This window comes from Spinacia oleracea, chromosome 6 (assembly GCF_020520425.1).
Source record: "Spinacia oleracea cultivar Varoflay chromosome 6, BTI_SOV_V1, whole genome shotgun sequence".
Classification (NCBI taxonomy): Eukaryota; Viridiplantae; Streptophyta; class Magnoliopsida; order Caryophyllales; family Amaranthaceae; genus Spinacia; species Spinacia oleracea.
Genome location: NC_079492.1, coordinates 109,407,366 through 109,426,782, shown reverse-complemented (window position 1 = coordinate 109,426,782; position 19,417 = coordinate 109,407,366). Strand labels below are relative to the sequence as shown.

The 19,417-nt window shown below is 34.6% G+C and overlaps 2 protein-coding genes across 2 annotated transcripts; one reads left to right on the top strand and one right to left on the bottom strand.

Moving 5' to 3' along the window:
* Positions 1 to 254: 254 nt before the first annotated feature.
* Positions 255 to 1,466, bottom strand: LOC110804092 (F-box/kelch-repeat protein At3g23880-like). The gene has a single exon (XM_022009655.1). It carries the CDS (start codon positions 1,464 to 1,466, stop codon positions 255 to 257), a length of 1,212 nt encoding a protein of 403 aa, XP_021865347.1.
* An 11,968-nt stretch (positions 1,467 to 13,434) lies between these two features.
* On the top strand, positions 13,435 to 14,126 carry LOC110804103 (histone H2B-like). Its single transcript, XM_022009668.2, has one exon. It carries the CDS (start codon positions 13,521 to 13,523, stop codon positions 13,950 to 13,952), a length of 432 nt encoding a protein of 143 aa, XP_021865360.1. The 5' UTR covers positions 13,435 to 13,520; the 3' UTR covers positions 13,953 to 14,126.
* The last annotated feature ends 5,291 nt before the right edge of the window (positions 14,127 to 19,417 follow it).

Below are 19,417 nucleotides of genomic sequence, written 5' to 3'. Positions count from 1 at the left end.
ATTGATTTTGGTAAATATGCATTAAGTGGTTGAATTTAAGTAGGTGACATTACACATTCGAGAAGAGGTGAGACACAAGATGTAACGTGAATAGAAACAGTTAATACAATGCATAACATGAGGCAAAGAAAGACTAAAAAGCTTAACTAAACTACTTCAGCAACCTACCTGACTGACTATAGCAGGCATATTCTAAACATGAATTTCATGAAACAACCTAAATAAAACTAGCATCTGCTGGAATCTTCCAATAATTACTTGGCCGAGAACAAGCTTTGCACATAGTTGAACATCCATAGTTCTGTTCCATTAAACCCAAGTTTCTTACTTAAACCAGTAGCAGGATTGATAAACACAAGCTCCTTAACCCCATCAACTTTACTCGGGTTTTCAAACATGATGTCACCATCCTTCAATACTCCAATAGGTCTTCCAACTTCACAAGGAAAATTAACATTCAATGTCCTGCTCCATGATCCCCCATTTTCCATAACCCATACTTGACTGCGCAAACCATCATCAAAACTCATGATTATCTCCACAACACCGCGATTTGCCACAGCAATCGCGTCTTCTCCACGAGTTAATTCTACAGGCAAGGAGATCACTTTGAATACCTCATTACAAAAATCAAAACAAATTACTGCAGGATTCAAACTACCATTCTCCATCTTCTCACCACATTCCTTAACAAACCAATAGAATTTCCCATCATCCATAAACCCATCACCAGTAATAACCTTATTAACGAATGGGAAATCACAAACAACCCCTCTCCAACCATTATTCCTCATTGAATAAATCTGAAACAACACCTTATTCTTACTCTTTTCGTTTTTTGTAACAGATAAGGTAAAATGAGCTATCAAAAACTTGAAATCTTGACTAATTGGGTCAAGCCCAAATGCACAAATTTGATCACTAAGCAAAACATCATCACTAATCCCACAATTATCAAGCAAATCAAAACCCCAATTCTTTTTAGGGCCATCAAACCGCCTAAACTCCTTTGTTGATGGATTCCAAACAACATGAAAATAATTCCAACCCAAACAAACTAACCCATTAACAACACCAAATTTCTTAAAATCAAGATTATCAACACCCCCAGACGATGAAATCATAACATCGGACGAATCAAAAACAGAATCATCAAGAAATTGACCAAGATTAAGGGCAAGTGAAGGGGAAACGTTATGGAAAGGAGGAAAGAAAAAATGGAGTGTGGGTTCAAAAGAGAAGCTTTTACGCCATATGAAGAGGCTTGAATGTGAGCGTTTTTCTGCTTCAAAGTGCTTTTTCTTGAATCCATGGCTGTCGATCAGCGTTTTCCAGGGCTTGCACACACATCGAGAGCGTAGTATGTCTTTTACTGTGAGTCTTGAGAATATTTCTTCTTTCAATTCGGAAGGTAAACGTTCGCCATTGTTGAGTGGTTTTGAGCTTCTTGTAGAATCCGTCGCCATTGTTATTTGAAGCTCGCTTTAGGGTTAATAGCGATTGTGTTTGTTGTAACGAGGAGAGAGAAGGGTAGGTATGATTTAATTTAGATTGTGTGAGCCTTTTCCTCATACAGTATACTGTTCGTCAAATTTCTTTAAGTATTTTTTTCGTCTAACATAGACTTCCACTAATATTGCGACAACACATTGCTTAGAAAACAGGGACTTTTTAGGCGGGAAGTTTTTGGCAGAATTGCGCCAAATTGGAAAAGTAGGTGGCAAGTGGGAACTTAAGACGAGTGTAATTTACATAATTACATTACATACCATGAAAAACTCTAGACAATTAAAAAAAACTACTAAAATTTGAGAAATGTTACTCCAAATAAATTTCTACCATACAAAACATTCTTTGATCAAGACATATAAAAATAAAAACATTTCTTGGCGGGAAGTTTTTGGCAGAATTGCAACAAATTGGAAAAGTAGGTGGCAAGTGGGAACTTAAGACGGGTGAAATTTACATAATTACATTACATACCATGAAAAACTCTAGACAATTAAAAAAACTACTAAAATTTGAGAAATGTTAATCCAAATAAATTTCTACCATACAAAACATTCTTTGATCAAGACATATAAAAATAAAAACATTTCTTGGCGGGAAGTTTTTGGCAGAATTGCAACAAATTGGAAAAGTAGGTGGCAAGTAGGAACTTAAGACGGGTGTAATTTACATAATTACATTACATACCATGAAAAACTCTAGACAATTAAAAATCTACTAAAATTCGAGAAATGATACTCTAAATAAATTTCTGAATTTTTTGTCATTTAACACCTTAAAAAAACTAGTTTTTGTAGTTTAACACCTTACTTATTTTTTATTGTTTTTAAACATCTTAAAAAAACCAAAAAAAATAGAAATCAACACCACTTGACAATTTTTGTTAGAAAAAACATTAGTTTTTAACTATGCTAAAGTTCTCAAGGCATGATATGGTGGTAAACAACTCCTTCTACCATTAAATTATGCTTTGGAAGTTATAGCATGATTAAAAATCAACGTTTTTTTCTTATGGAAATCGTTAAGCGGTGTTGATTTATAAATTTTTAGATTTTTAAGGTGTTTAAATATAATAAAAAATAAGTAAGGTGTTTAATTACAAAAACTAATTTTTTTAAGGTGTTAAATGACAAAAAATCCAAAATTTCTACCATACAAAAATTCTTTGATCAAGACATATAAATAAAAATATTCTTTAGAAAACCTTATTTGGACTACTCTCTCTAAAGTATTTCGTGTTTTAATTTTATCGGTTTTTCATGAAATGATTCTGAGATTTGGAACGCACCAAACACCCCTTAATTTTTAATAAAAATATACGAAATAATATACCCCTATTTAAACTTAAATGCACAAAACTCTCTTTTTTTATTGTTTGTTAGGCTCCGTTAAGTAATGTTTTATAACTTACAAATGACACCTATTAATGAACTTATTGCGCTATATGCCTATATACCCCTATTTTAAACTTATTGTATCAAATACACCTATTAGGCTATTATGATGTTATTGTCATCCGCATTGCTGCTACTAGTATACTTCTCTAAGTACTCTACGTTATATATGTACCGGGCATGATTTCTACTCTGATGAAAAGATTTTCATCAAATTTATCAGCCATTTGTTGCCACTTATACAAGAGTTTAGTCAACCCTTGGTCTAATGTTTTGATTACTGTCAAAGTTGTTATAATCTCAGGAGCGAGTTTAACCTTCCATGTAAGAATAACCCCAAAACTACCACCAGCACCACCTCTAACCAGGGGCGGGCCTACTTGACACTGGAGGGGTTCAAAGGGACCCCCGTTATTTTTTAAAAAATATATTAAATAGACATTGAGGTAATTAATTGTACTTAAAATAATTAAGGTATATATAATTAACCTATAATAATGACAATGAAATATCTTTGGCTTAATGGTTGCTTGATTAATATTCTACCCATGCAATCAGCGTTTGGATCCTATTAATTACAGTTTTTTTATCTTTTACTTGTCATTCATTGATCCTCTAAATTCTTCATTTTTTTGTTCTACCCTTTGTAAGTCGTATTTTCTTCATCACATTTTATTCTTTTTGTTCCCATAATTAATGATTCATGATTTTGCTTTATAAAAAGCACAAAAATAATTAGTACTTCTAATAATGTATTTGATGTAGTGTTATTTTTTCTTCAAAATTTTTTTGGACTTTTCATAAGATATACTTCTAATAATATATGTAAAATCTTCACTTTATAGACTTATAGTTGTATGTTACTTTGAACTTTTTAGAGGTCTAATTAATTACTTCATATATAGATTCATAATTCCTCACAAGTGTCTTTATGTGATATTTGTTCAGTGACAATTATTGTAATAAAGTAAATCTCCTTCAAAGTATAATAAACTCGTTTTTTTATTTTAAATTGAAATCGCGCCAAATTTTTGTTGTAATTTGGACTATGTATTGAGTATTATTGTTATGAAAAACTAAAATTAAATTTCTTAAATTCTCCACATAATTTATTACGGCGTTGATAATATTTCGACTATTTACCTTTCAACCACTAAAGGGAATTTCATCAAAAAAAAAAAACCACTAAAGGGAAAGAAAATCATATTTTTTATTGGACCCCCATATATAAATTACTGGACCCGCCCCTGCCTCTAACAACCCAAAACAGGTCCTCTCCCATCGATGCTCGGTCGAGAACTTTTCCAGTGGGGTCCACCAACTGAACATTGATCACATTATCAACTCCTAGACCATACTTTCGCATCATGGAGCCATAAGCACCACCAATAATATGGACTCCTATACCCAAACTGGTGCACAATTCTGCAGGAAATCCATGCACCTTGCTCTGCTCATATATCATGTAATAGAGGTCCCCAATTGTTGCCCCAGCCTTAGTCCACGCATTGTTATCATCGATATCAACAATAAATGACCGCAGTTTTGACCTATCAATCATAACGAAGGGATCACCCATCTCAAAGGCATACGAGACACCCTCGTAATCATGACCTCCGCTACACACCCTTAGTTGAATCTCAACCTTTTTAGCACAAACAACAACAACTTGTATATAGGATTCATCTAAGGGCATGTAGATTAGTTGTGGTTTTTCAACTAAAGGTAACAACAACCATAAGTCAAAATGCCACATAATTACCAGCCCCATGCAGGTAATTAACAGCAGGAAAATGACTATTATCCAATTATATTATAGCAGGAAGATGAAGTATGCATTTGGAGACGCTACAGTTCGTTGAAGAGTTCCCGATCATCCAACGCTCCAGAACTAAGGGAAGCAAACGTTACTGAAATTGAGGATTTAGCTGTGAAATGAGCACAGAGTTGAACTCGTTTAAGGTTCTTTGAACGTGGATTTCCAGCTTAAGTTTATTCGCTAAGATTTTGAACGACTAGAGGGAGTTTCTCTGCTGAGAAAGAGTTCCAGGTGAAACATAGACCATAACATTGATTTTTCTTACAGAGCATTTGGATGGTTAACATTCTTGCACAATGTTATGCCCATCTCTACAGTCTCGAGTTACAAGGTCACAAGAATGGCATAACATTTTGATAATCTAAAAATGAAAATATGCTTCTTAAATGTAAATCAAGTAACAATTGCAGCTCACTGGCTCTGTGAAAATCGCGATTGGGTGCATTTATTCATCTCAAGAATAGACATTTCACATGTTTGAAGTAAACTATCAAAAAATCGAAAATCTGATTGAACAAATGTGATTCTTTTTCTCTAGAAAATAAATACCTGACAGAAATTTGAAGAAAGCTTTTTTTATTTATGCGATCCTTGCATACTAAAACTAAAATAAATTCAACTTCAAAACTGATTCTTATCAAACAAATTTGTTATTTGGGGAATTAATTTGATCGGTCGATTCAGATTCGTTGAAACCCAAACTCTAGATTCGCCAACTTACCCAATCAACACTCATGAACTCGCCTTCACAATGCGCAACAAAATTCAAACGAACAATGAAGATTTACCCATAATTTTTAGGGTTTCAATAACCTTCATCAATGAGGAAGAACAGGGGAGGGAAGAGAGAGAAGAAGAAGATGGATTTTTTTTTGAAGTAAAGTAAAGGAACCATGGGTTAATCGCGTCAAAGGAGCAATAAGGGCAAGCAGGTAAATTGTTGCTAACGGAGGACTAACGGGCGTTAAGTACAAGTGAATTTAATGAGCACTACGGAAAAATATGTGTATATTGTGTTTTTTAAATATGAGGGGTATTTGGTACGTTCCGTGAAACTTTGGGGGCATTTCATGAAAAAACCGTCGTTTTATTGATATTAGGAATAATATATTATAACTAAATCTGAAAATTAGCCCATAAATACATAAGCAATAATCAAGAGCACGACGACAACAGAATACAAGGGGTGCTTTGGGATGTTTGTTACTTATGTCGTTCTATTGTAGTTGCAACGTTTCTATTTTTGGTGTTTCTTTATAGTTGTAACCTTTCTATTTTTGGCAACTTACTCACTTGACTTTACCAAACCACCCTCATCCATATTCAATAACCCATGTTTCCGCGAGTTTACTACCTAACCACTTGCATTGCAAAAGTTGGGATAAATACTAAATGTAGCAACCAAAACAAAACATGGGAAGTATAAAGAAGAGATAAAAGGGAAGAGGGGAAGAAAAATGGTAGAGAATAAACAAGTGATTATCTTATTGCATAATAAATATATATATTCTATATACATACATCAAAAAGGGTAAAGTGTCAAAGGTATAGTGGGCATCCACAAAACAATATATTTATAATACTCTCCTTTGGATGTCCAAAACAATACAATGATTTATACGTTGTAATGCGCATGAGAATATGAGATGTTGCCTCATAAAAAACTTACTAGGGGATTAGCAAAGGGAAATAATACAACAATCACCATACGAGGGATCCCACTTGGGATTTTCTTCGTTAAAAAAACCTTACTAGGAAAACCCAGTGGGGAAAAACATGGTTAAGGTAAAAAGAGTGCAACGCGAATTTTCTCCGTTTGATGGATACATCACTTTTAGATCTTTTGGTGCAATGTATCTAACATTGACCGATAACTTCTCAAATGTAGCAATAGGAAACTCTTTGAAATTTGATTCTCCAAGTTTTAATTTGAATCTTTAACACTTGAATAGATGCGGTGAATATTTATATTACCAGTATTTTAAAAACAATACATGTAAGACGTGCTTCTCTCTATCTCTTTTGATATGTATGTTTCCGAGTTGCTCGATATCTATAATTATAATACCTTCATAGGTCAATAAAGATTCATCCGAGATAAATACATTTTCTTGTACATGATACGAAGTATTACAAAATTTATTCATACATATTTGACATATACACCGTATTCTACATCACAAAAGATAAGGATGTTAAGGGTACGTACGTCATAAAGCTAGGATAAGGATGTCAAGGGTATAATGGACATCCACAATACAATATAACAATGTTGCACTTTTGGATTGTTGGATTTTACATTTTAGTGTATATGATGTTGTATACACCTAATACGTATCTCCTTTAGAGTCCAATGACTATACCACCAATAGATTTGGGCGGTTAATTTCTAAGTGCAAGCTACCTGTTGCAAGGGACATAATTCAATTCAATTTTTAACTTTCGTCCAAAACTCAAGTACAAATTCCAAAGCAAATGCAATTCCAACTCAAACATATTCTAACTCCAAAAATCCAACTCCAATCCCTTATTCAAGCCCATACAAATTCAATCTCCAAGTTCAATTTATATTCCGAACTTCCAATTCAATGCTGCAAACCTTAGGTCCAACTCCTAATCTCGGACTCCAATTAAAGCTCAAGCACATTTTCAAAATATAATTTCAAAATCCAATTTCAATCTCAAGAAACGTACGCCACCATCATTCTCCGAGGTACGTTTCCACTCAAAATCATACGGAGTACAAGGCAAGTCAAATACGGGCGTCAACTCGTAAAACCGAGCAAAACACGTACAAATCAGAAATCACGATAAACTCCTAAAAATGCCGCTTTCAAGACGTAAAAATGCATGCCTTAAAATCCAAGAAAATAGGACGGAAGGTACAAAGAGCATCTTTGCAAAACCGCCAAAACGCGCAAAAGGACGAAAATTGTCGTCATATGGTCAACATAACCTACGCCTGGCGCAGCCCCAACTCAATCCAAAGATAGTTCCTATAACCCCCCCCCCCCTTTTTTCCACGAACAAACAATGGTCAAAGGCAGAACGACCGAATTTCGAGCAGCGAAGCTCTACCTATTTCAAAACTTTTCCATATTCAATCTTCAATTCCTTCAATATTCAATCCTCAAAATTTATACAAAATACTCCCATACAAACACATCAAAATACAAGTTTAATGTTCTATCGTCCTAAGCAATTTGGGAGTCCAAGTTTGTAAATTAATCAACACCTAAATCTAGCTAATTAAATTTTCGAGGACTCTTCAAATCTATTTTTCATACTTTGTTATTTCAAGTTTACTAATCATATGATGTTCATGTTATGTTCATACTCACTTGAACTAGGAAATGCTTCAAATGAGTAATCTTTGAGGGGATCTCATACTTAAGACCCCCCCTCAAATGACCTTCCATACTCCATTTACAAATTTCAAGTTTCAATCTTAATGCTTATTTTTCAACAAAGCATGATTAGTAAGTTGAGGTTTTCACTCTTTAAAAAGTTTCCTTACAAAAATCATCATACAAATCTTAAAAAACCCTCACTTTATTCAAGTTCAATGATGCTTGAAGAAATGAGATTCCTTCTTCATACTATAACTCATGAACCATTAAGTTCATGTTCAAAATGCAATTTCTATATTCAAAGTTCGATGATGTTTAAATGGGAATAATTTCTCTTTAAACTAGAACCAATTTCAAGTCATGGATCATATTAAAGATGAGGTCTTTTAACATGAAAAGTTATAATCTTTGAAAATCAAGCCTCCTAATTTCAATCTTCAAGTCCAATATTCAAGTTCAGATTCAATATAATATTCAAATCCTATTTCAATGTTCAAATACAAAATCGATGATACTTTTTAATGAGCAAACTCATTTCAATGTTAGATTCTTTCTAAGTTGAATCCATGGGAAACCAATTCATACTTGAACAAGTGTTTCTCGTTTGGATTTCCAACATCAATCATACAATTTCCATTATGCAATTTCAATTATCTATGCCTACTTTATTGTTTATTTCAATATTGCACTTTTCATTTCTGCACCTATACTATTTATTCGATTTGCACGCCTTAGTCCTTCTAGGCGGTTTTGTTTCACATAGTCCATTCCAGGTGGTGTATAATCTTTACTTTCGTGCAGCTTATTTTATAGTATGATACTTGATTTACTTGTTTATTGCTTTCATCACCCAACATGCTAAATCAACAATATACAAGTTCTAATCACGCTTAACGAAGATAATTCTTGGATAATCGGACCAGGTTCCTTTATTTTGACTTAAAGCGAAGTGATCATGCACAACTTAGCAAATTCTATGTTCTAAAATGTATGTCCACCAACCTAAACATAGTGTCATGATTAGGATTATGCATGAAAATGATCCTCTTCTTGATTGAACAAAACTTGTAAAGTCTTTCAAAATAAGTGACTCATTCCCTTACACAAGTATTTATGGGTTTCAAGTCCTAGTCTTATCCCAATTCATTTGGTCTTTCCAAGCCGGACCCATAAACTTGTTTGGTAGCGACTCCGTCAGAATTCAATATTCAATAGTCGTAGGGGTAATTTCTAACGTATTTTGTGTAAGTTGAGTCGGATTTTAGAAATGTTCAAACTAATTAAAGTCACTAATTCGAACTTACAATTTGGATCCCCTTTGGGGTGGGATTGTAAAAAAATCAAGTCAAATCTAATGGTCGTATTTTTCGATAAATTGACCAAGTTTAGGTTCTTGACGTTTTCCAAATGGGATTCGTCAAGCTCCCAAAACTTACATTACAAAATTCGAACATACAAGTGTACAAAATACGATAGAAATACAACTCCAAAATCAGCCCCCTACAGATGCACTCTCACTCGTCACTATAATGAGAGCAACATACAAGTAATAATATTTGTTTCCAATTGAATCAATCTTGTAATATTAAAATGAGTATAGTAGACAAGGGAAAATAAGGGGTCGAACCCTCAGGGATCAAACGTTTTCTATACTAGATATGAACATGCAATCACTTCAAAAAACAATTGTTGATTGGGGGTTGTTTGCACAACGTACTTGTCACTAATTGCACAAACAGGGTAATCTATACTAAGGGGTAAGACTAGGGAAAAGGGGTTCCTCCTGGTGTAGATATGGCAGATGAAAGTCTTCCCATACTCCACTCATACATGAACACAAGGCGAATTACAAAGTAGTTTAGAGAGCATTGCGCACTACAAAAAAAAAACCCCCCACCCGATGGCTATGGTGTGGTTCAAAGAATCTAGAGTTGTGTTTATGATTTACTATATAGGTTCTCGATGGTCACAAACGGTAATAACTAGATAAATAGAAATGATCAAGGGCTCAACACACATTGTAATCAAGCTCTCAGGGTCAACACGAAGAGCGGGTGCTTTCCCGTGTCAAATGGAGCATTTCCGGTGTCAACGACTCTGTGCTCAAAGCCAAAACTTTCAATTGGTAAGCGAACATTATTTCGCATACTATGGAACAGAGAAAACAAAATTCTTGAAGTTGAGTACCAAGCCAACGAATTGTTAAAGCATAGTTTTTTGCGACGTGGCAATGTAAAAACAAATGATTTTGGCTTTCGATGTGATTGGCACGAAAAGGGAAAATTTTGGGGATGTCAATATATGTTACAGTAAACTAAGTTTTTCCTCATAAGAAGACCATTTTGCAAAAGTTGTCGTAAAAAAAGTTCTAATGTTGGGGAAATATCCAGTTTTCATATCCAATGGGATTCCTATATGCTAGGAGATATGTCGTTATGAGCAAGTCAGGTGGCAGATTCAACACTAAATTCTCCAGTACTAGAAAATCCTCAACATGGTTCGTCTAGCAAATCAATGATATGTAAGTGAATACCTTTAATAACTTGAACTACTGAGAGAGGAACCACCAATGCAAGGGCATGCTAATTCCAAGTGCGAGCTGGAGTGATAAAATGATATACCGTGATATCTATGTGTTGGATATTAGAGGTATCTAAATTTAATAACAATACTAAATTAGTGGAATAACAACAATTGTCGAGCCAAAAAACGACATAAGATCTTGTACCTAATTTCGAGTGTATGCCTTTAAGAATTAGGGGTCAAAGTTGTAAGATTCTTTTCCATATCCAAGAGTCTTTCGTTTGAGACCTACATTCAAAAATTGAAAGTTAGTGTATTATTTGAACCCAAAAGTTTGACCGGCCCAATTTGATCTTCCACAACCTAGTTCCCCCCCCCCCCAAAAAAAACGCAGAATTTACCGCATCACTTTTACGTAGCTCAAGACCACCTTGGTTCTTGGGTTGACAATTCTTTCCCCTAAGAAATCACAGGTATGCCTTCTTTTTCTACATATTGTTTCCAGGAAAAAAACGAGCTGAGTGATTTGGTCTAGGGAATTAGAGATAGTATTTGGAAGACGAGTCGTTGTTATTGCAACGTTACATTTGTTTTTGCAGACTCATCAAAAAGTGCAAAATAATTTTAAGAGAAAAATACAAATATGAGTTAAATCTAGTATATATAATTAATGCGGACATACTTGTTGAGTTTTTAGAGAGACATATAACACTTCATTAGATTTCAACCAATAAAAAATAAGATTTCTATTTTATTTTAAAATTAATAAATGTATAACTAATACTTAAGTAAAAAGGACGAATGAGATTACTTAGATCGCCACATAAAATCACCATGTCATTAAGGATAATATCATATAAATATTATGTATGAAATAATATGATAAAATAATTTTGAAATATTACGTGATTTCAACTACACATCGAAGATGGATAAATCGATTAATTTACAAATTTGATTAAGGTTTTGTGATTTGCAAAATAATTAAACAAAAAGACAGATTAACATAAGGAATTGGAGTTAGAATACAATACTTCTCCAATATATAGCCGACAACGGAAATTTTAAGCTTTGTTTGATTATCACATTAAAGGAAACAAAATATTAACTTGAAAAAGATAATGGTTGATAGATAAGTGGCAATGTTGACCGATTGAACTACTTATATATAATGCCTTTGCCATGCATTACGTCTCCTTAATCTTTATGAAACATTTTATTATACTTAAACACATGCCCTATCATACGGACACGAGACCTCAATATATACCACTAGACCAATAAATGGTAGGTTTGGATAAGATATACCTCGTATACAAAAAAAAAGTTTTGGATAAATTGAGTTGATCACTCCGTCTTTTTTCTGTTATACGATAGATTTGTTACAACGTAAAACGTAGCGCTATACTAATTTATCATAAATTTCAATCATAATACACATGAATAAAGATTTGTGAATTACATGCTTACATCTAGTAAAAAACAATCAACGTGTATCCTTTGTGTCTAGCCACACCTTCAACTTGATGGTGTGATGCACGTGTAAATCCCTCGCGCGTAACAACTACGGAGAAAGTTATTGAAGGGTGTTACTTGACTTTCTATGTTGGTTTTACTTGTACATTGTATTAGCGGTTACTTTTCTTGTATTTATTGCAGGTTCTTCAATTTAATGTTAGAGGTTCCATTGGTGTTATTTGACTTTTTATTTATACATTGTATTCGTTGTTACTTTTCTTGTTTTATTGCATGTTCTTCAATTTCATGTTAGAGGTTTCTTGTATAGACTGGTGTTACTTGATTTTATATGTTGGTGTTACTTTTAGTTATTGTAGCTTATTCAATTTAATGTTAGAGGTTCCTTGTATAGACTGTTGTTACTTGAATTTCTATGCTGGTGTTACTTATACGTTGCATTTGTTGTTATTTTTCTTGTTTTATTGCAAATTCTTCAATTTTAAGTTAGAGGTTCCTTGTATACTGTTACTTTTAGGTTCCGTTGACCAACGCCCTGAACTTTAAATAAACTGATCTTATTTATAAGTGTGAATATGCCACTTGATAGCGTGGCTGATCACACACTCTATAAGACTTGAGGTAAGATATTGAAGCCAAAATCACATTAAAATTTGAATTTTTGTCACTTAACACTTTAATAAAACAAATTTTTGTAATTTAACACCTTACTTAATTTGTATTATGTTTAAACACCTTAAAAAACTAAAAATTTGAAAATCAACACCGCTTAACAATTTTCATAAGAAAAAACGTTAGTTTTTAACCATGCTATAGCTCCCAAAGCAAAATTTGATGGTAGAAGGAATTGTTTACCACCAAATCATGCTTTAGGAACTTTAGCATAGTTAAAAACTACTCCGTAACATTTTTTCTAACAAAAATCGTTAAAGTGGTGTTGATGTCTAATATTTTTTATTTTTAAAGTGTCTAATACGGAGTAATAAAAAATAAAAGATATTAAATTACAAAAACTAATTTTTTAAGGTTTTAAATGTCAAAAAATCCTTAAAAATTCGAGCGCAAATGTAAAGAGCCCTTTCGACCAAAAAAAAATGTAAAGAGCCCAGGTTTGTCTTACTGCCATGTCACCGATCCGGAGAAAAACAAGCAAACCTATTAATTTCTGCCACGTCTTTGACAACCAAACACGCGCGGCATTTTCCCTCTCAATTCTTTTTAATTTCACCCGTTGGATCAATACTCAAAGAGGAACAAATCAACGCATATTCTCAAGTCCACCTCATCAATCCGTGCCTCCCAAATTTGTCCAATAAGACCAAACCTTGATTTCCTATAAATAAAGATCTCAAACAATTTCTCAAACACACCGCAAATATCTCTCTTTCTCTATCTACTCATAAACAGAAAAACTCAACAAACTTCCAAGTTTTCCCTCTCATCACATCAATGGCGCCCAAGGCAGAGAAGAAGCCCGCAGAGGAGAAGAAGGCCGCCGCCGCTGAGAAAGCCCCGGCAGAGAAGAAGCCAAAGGCCGGGAAGAAACTCCCAAAAGAAGCCGGAGCAGCTGCCGGAGACAAGAAGAAGAAGAGGCACAAGAAGAGCGTTGAAACCTACAAGATCTACATCTTCAAGGTTCTCAAGCAAGTTCACCCTGACATCGGAATCTCCAGTAAGGCAATGAGCATCATGAACAGCTTCATCAACGATATATTCGAGAAGCTTGCTCAGGAATCCGCCAGACTTGCTCGTTACAACAAGAAGCCTACCATCACTTCCCGAGAGATTCAGACTGCTGTCAGGCTTGTTCTTCCCGGTGAACTCGCTAAGCACGCCGTTTCTGAGGGTACTAAGGCTGTTACCAAGTTTACTAGCTCTTAAATTAGGTTTTAGTGCTGTTGTTGAATTTGGGGTTTTATGGTAGGAATTAGGGTTTGTGTTGTGAAAATGGGAGAGATGTGGGATAGGGTCATGGTGGTATTTTGTTCTGTTATTGAATAGGTTTTGTAATGATGTATCTAATCTTGCAGTTTAATGGAAATGCTTTTGTGAAAATCATTGTGTTATTTTCCTTTTCTTTTGCATTTTGTTTCTGAAATGGTTGATGTTTCGTATGCAGTAATTGAAATGATCAGATTAATGTATGTACAATAAATTTTCTATGTCTCGGCGTACATAGAATCTGATTAATGTTAATTTTTTAATTTCTGTTTGAACCAGTCATTTTCACACGAACTTTTTGATGATGATCTGTTAGGGTTTGTGAACAGTTTAATGAAAAATTGGAAAATCTGCGAAAAGTTTTTGTTGTGATGTAAAATGGAGAGGTTTTCATTTAGATAAAATGTGAACTAAATCTGATATATGGGGAAATTGCAGATTCCAATAAACAGCAAGTAAATAATTATGAGATTTTTTGTAGTATGATTCTGAAAGGAAGCTGGTATAGATAACATGAAACTGTGGTGTGCTCTTTGTGATTATTGCCTGTACTCAGATGAAGGAGTAATGAAATTTAGGGGATAATTATGTTGGAAATGGTTAGCATTAATCATGGTAAGCTCAATCCTCTGTTTTTCTCCTTAATTAATACAGTACATTGTGCAACGGAACCAAATAGATCATTAATTTCTGCAAATCATTTTGTAAATGCAAATCAGGCTGCTATGATGCTTAATTCCTGCAAACCTTACTTTTGATAGGCAGGCTGAGATACCTGTCTAATTACAGCGGGGAAACACCCAACAACTAAGCCAGAGAATCTCCTAATCAGGCACAAGTATGTCCTTGGTAAGCTGTAAACTAAGAGATTTTGACCGGAATTTACAGTATTCACTTATTGCACGCTTTTCGGTTTATGTATTTTCATGTTCTGACTGCTAAGTATTCAAGGTTCTGCCTAAATTGTCTTGCAATCGGAGTGTTTGATTGCTCTTGGGATTGTTTCCGATTCTGATCTGATATAGTTGAGTAAGTTGAGCTCTATTTTGATAGATTTTTATTTCGTAGGCCTTGTGATCTTTTTGGCAATAACAAGTTGAGCTCTATCTGGTATGGAAGAATTTAGCAATAACAAGATTATCAATGCAATTGTTCTCGTCTCGTGTATTTGACGATGATCGGTCTTAAATTTATCTTCTCATTGACCTGATGCTGCATAATATGGTTCTTCCCTGCCAGTATTTTCCTTATGCAGGGTTTTTGTTATTTATACTTCCTAAGTAATACGTTGTGCAAAGGAGTCAAACATGGACATTTAGGAATGGAGTTGGTTATGAATCTGGCGATCACTCAGTAAATGCAAATCATGTTGTAATGTCTGCAAACTTAGATACATGTTTGCTCACTGCAGAGAATATTCAAGTATGTCTGGAGGAGGTAAACTAGGAGAGTTTGATAGGGGTTTACAATTTACTGTTTCATCTGGCTATGTTCTTGCCTTTCCCTCTCTTAGACAAGCCTAGCATATGTAATCAATTGATATAGTTTGATATAGATGATTCAGTTCCAGTTTTGGTAATGTATTTTCATGATCTTGGGATTGTTTCCGAATCTGATTGGATGCAGTTTGAAAGTTAGTGTTTGATTGCTCTTGGTATTGTTTTTGTACCTGATTTGATGCAGTTACTAATTTCGGCTCAATTTATTTTCTTTCTTACGCCTTGTGGTTTTTATTCTGTTTTCTGGACTTGTTGATTTGATAAGCTCAGTTATCATATAGATGCTGCTTCCCATATTGTTCATGTATGCTTTAACCTTATGTTTGTTTTCTTAAATTAGTAAACCCCCAATTGTTTAACTTTTTTGATTCAGTTCAGGTATGCTATAGAGTATAGATAATGGTTGTTCTGTCTGCTTTATATATTTTCCTGGATCATTCTTCAACGTACGATTAACATTTTGGTCCACGTATGAACATTTAGTTGCATGTGTTAGAAATGAAGCAACTGACTGATGAGAACAGTTGGCATCTGCTGTTTGGTTACTGCACCCAAGGTTTTCTGAGCCCTTGTAAATTTGTGCACTTCACAGATGATGGTTGGTTATATACATCTGAATAACACTATCACATCTAAATTTCCGGAGAGGTTGATTGAGACATGGTATAAATGGAGTATATGGAACCTAACTTTTATTTTTGAAAATTTACCACCTCAATCTGTAGTTGGATAATGTAGTATGCTTTGCCCCAAGTGTCTGAATACTGTTGTATACAAGTTCTTATACTACTAATTTGAAATTATATTCTGTGTGATTATTGCTTGAAGTGTTCAAATAATTTATGGAGATGCTTTGCATTCAGGAGAAGCTCATTCCTCAGTTTGTTCGTTATCATTGCATTTGAGCGACTGGTGTGAATGGTATGGGCGAATGAATTAGGTCAGGTTGCTAAATATTGCACAACGATAATAGTTTAGCCTTATATGGCACCAATGTTCTTTTGCAGAAATTGTTGTAGTTTATACTCAAAATTTATGGTGCTTCCTATTATGAATAATACGGGAGTACATTGTGCGAAGGAATCAAGCATGAAATTACACATGAAGTAGATTACGGATCCGGGACTGTCATTCTGTTGCAAATCATGCTGCTATTATGATTGTTTCTGCAATCATTAGTTTTGCTAGGCAGGCTGAGATACACGCCCACTAACTGTTGGGCAAAATTCCCAATAACTAACCAACTAAGGCAGAGTTTCTCTTTAAGTGTTATCAGGCACAACCCACACAAATATGTCAAGAGGAGGTAAACGTAGAGATTTTGGTCTGGGTTTACTTTCATCCTTTTGGATATATGCAAGCATTTGATAGTGTGAAATGGATGCCTCTGTTTTGGCTGCATTATTTGCTTTTAATTCTTGGTTTTTTTAGAGGTTTTTGGATTTCCCTGGCCTGAGCCATCTCTCTTTCTAGTCAAAGATTTTCCGAGCCTTTTTGTTGCGCCTTCACTCTTTATGTGTTTTATGACCTTATATGCTAGCCTGAATTGCTTGGAAGTTGGAGTGTTTGATTGCTATTAATTATTTCTGATTTTTAACTTATTGAGACGTATTTCGATGTAATTTTCTTTTTAGGCCTTATTAAAATTTTGGCTTGGAAGTTGGCATCTTAAATTGAATAAGCTCAATTATGATATTGATATTGTCTGTATCTTGTGTATCGTATATATCAAACTGTGACTTTCTCAAGTAGCCTAGAAAACATACCCTTGTAAATATTATCATTGGATGCTAATTTGTTGCTGATCTATGAAGCAGGTTAACATTCTGGTCTGTCTACAAAGATTTAGCTGTGTGTGATATGCAGGCAGTACATCAAAGGAATGATCAGAACATTTTATTTGTACTGCATCCAAGGTTTTCTGAGCCCTTTCTCAACACATTTCTTTTTCTCCCCTTTCGTAAATTTGTTTAGTTCAAGTGATATTTGATTATACATCTGATCGAATTACTTAATAGGATTATGAAGTTGAGGCTTATGTGGGTGCCACCAGGCCTGACGGCTAAATTTTTTGAGAAGCTGACAGATCTAACTTTTGTATTTTGGAATATAATAGAAATTGGATAATTTGGAATATATGGCTTATGATAGAAATTTGACCACCTGTACCTGTACCTGAAGTTGGATAATTTAGTATGCCAAGTATGTTTTTCTACTGTTTTCTTGGTCTAAGATCAGTTTTCCTGGTGTCGAGCTCTTCCACATGAATGGTGAATCCAACCTGGAAGTTGTAGAAAGGAATATCTATGCTTTAAGAAGTAAATGGGGATTGCTATGTTTCCGAGTATAGATCTATTTCTTTAAAAAGCACACAGCCACTATTTAAGCTTGCTCATAACAAGTAATGGGGAATGGCCTAAGGGCTGTTGCTGACTGCTACTCACCCCTTCAGACTGTTGTTTGGATGTTATTTTGCTGATTTCCAAGAGGCTTTTGGATTACCTTTTTTTTTTTTAATTTTTTTAATTTATTTTACGGAGTATGCTCAAAGTGTTGAATACATCACTTAGATCAGTAGTATCAGGCCCTTCAAAAACATCAGTATTCACCCGTCTTCTTGGTAGAGTTGGGAAGGGGAACTCTTCATTTGCAGGACCTTACAAAATAATCTCTGTTATCCAACCATCTGGGTTAAAATTCTGTTTTAAGATCTCAAACCTTTGTGTACAGACGATATGGGATGGCTGCTTGACTCAAGTTTACCTCAAGTCAGTTGTGAGTCAAAACCATTAAGTGGTCGTTGTAAACCCAAGACCTTCAGGAAATCACTGGCCTTTGTCCACACTGATTTAGACTATTTAGTATTTACACTGAAAAAGAAGAGTTGAACATTTTCAAGGCTCTCACATATGCGCATGAACTAGCTCTTGTACCTCTCAAAACCTTCCTCTAAGAAACTTTAGCATACGAGCCACACAAACATCATATATAAACTTGAAAGAAATAAGTAGTGTGATGCAGAACATCGTGCCCATTACCAACTGAACTCGTCAAATCTCAGCAATTAAAGATTATTTTTAACTGTAAGTCTGCTATCTTCTGAGCCCCACTTTTTATCAGCTTATTGGCTGCTGCTTTGTGGGTGCGACATTCCGGCCACCTGCCACTTTAGGATAGCTTTTAAATCCTGGAATACTAGAGCCTTGTTTGGAGTAAAGGAAGTTCCTAGAGTATTTTTCAACCTCCTCCATTATTAGGCAAAAGAGATATCTGATTCCAATAGGTTTAAAGGATAAATAACACCACATTTTTGCCGACTGAAGCCTATCAGCATATATGAAAGGCTTCTTACAGCCCAGGTTACAGGATTTTATTCTGGCATTACCCTTCTTCCTTCCCCGAGGTTACGTAAGCACTTAGTTCCGCACTTGAATGCTGCGTTTATGCCAATAACTTGAATAATGTGATTGCTACGTGGTGATGTGGTAGATAGTTAATTTCCTGTTACATGCATTCTATGAGAAATATCTGAATTTGGCCCCCGAACTATTTATTTGTACAACCTGGTCTAAGTAGTAAGGGTGTATATTTGAGATGGATGTTTGGCAAGGTGTGTGAAGCTGTAAAACTTGTTCAATGGTCCTTAATCCTTGGCTATCATCAGTAACATTCTTGGGGGTCAGTGCATCATTAAGTGGTACCATGTACGTGTACTGCAATGTGCAACCGGAGAGTGACTAACATTCTGCAAATTTAACTGGCTTTTATTTGAATTTTCAGATATCTACAGTTGCTGCTATATGTGATACAGCCATATATGAATAATGTATACCTTTTTATCAGGATTAACACATTGATCTTGTCGGCCTGTCTGGAGATTCGGATGCTGTCAGATTACCATCACCA

Coding starts and splice junctions, on each gene's coding strand:
- LOC110804092 (XM_022009655.1), bottom strand. CDS start 1,466: ATGGCGACGGATTCTACAAGAAGCTCAAAACCACTCAACAATGGCGAA.
- LOC110804103 (XM_022009668.2), top strand. CDS start 13,521: ATGGCGCCCAAGGCAGAGAAGAAGCCCGCAGAGGAGAAGAAGGCCGCC.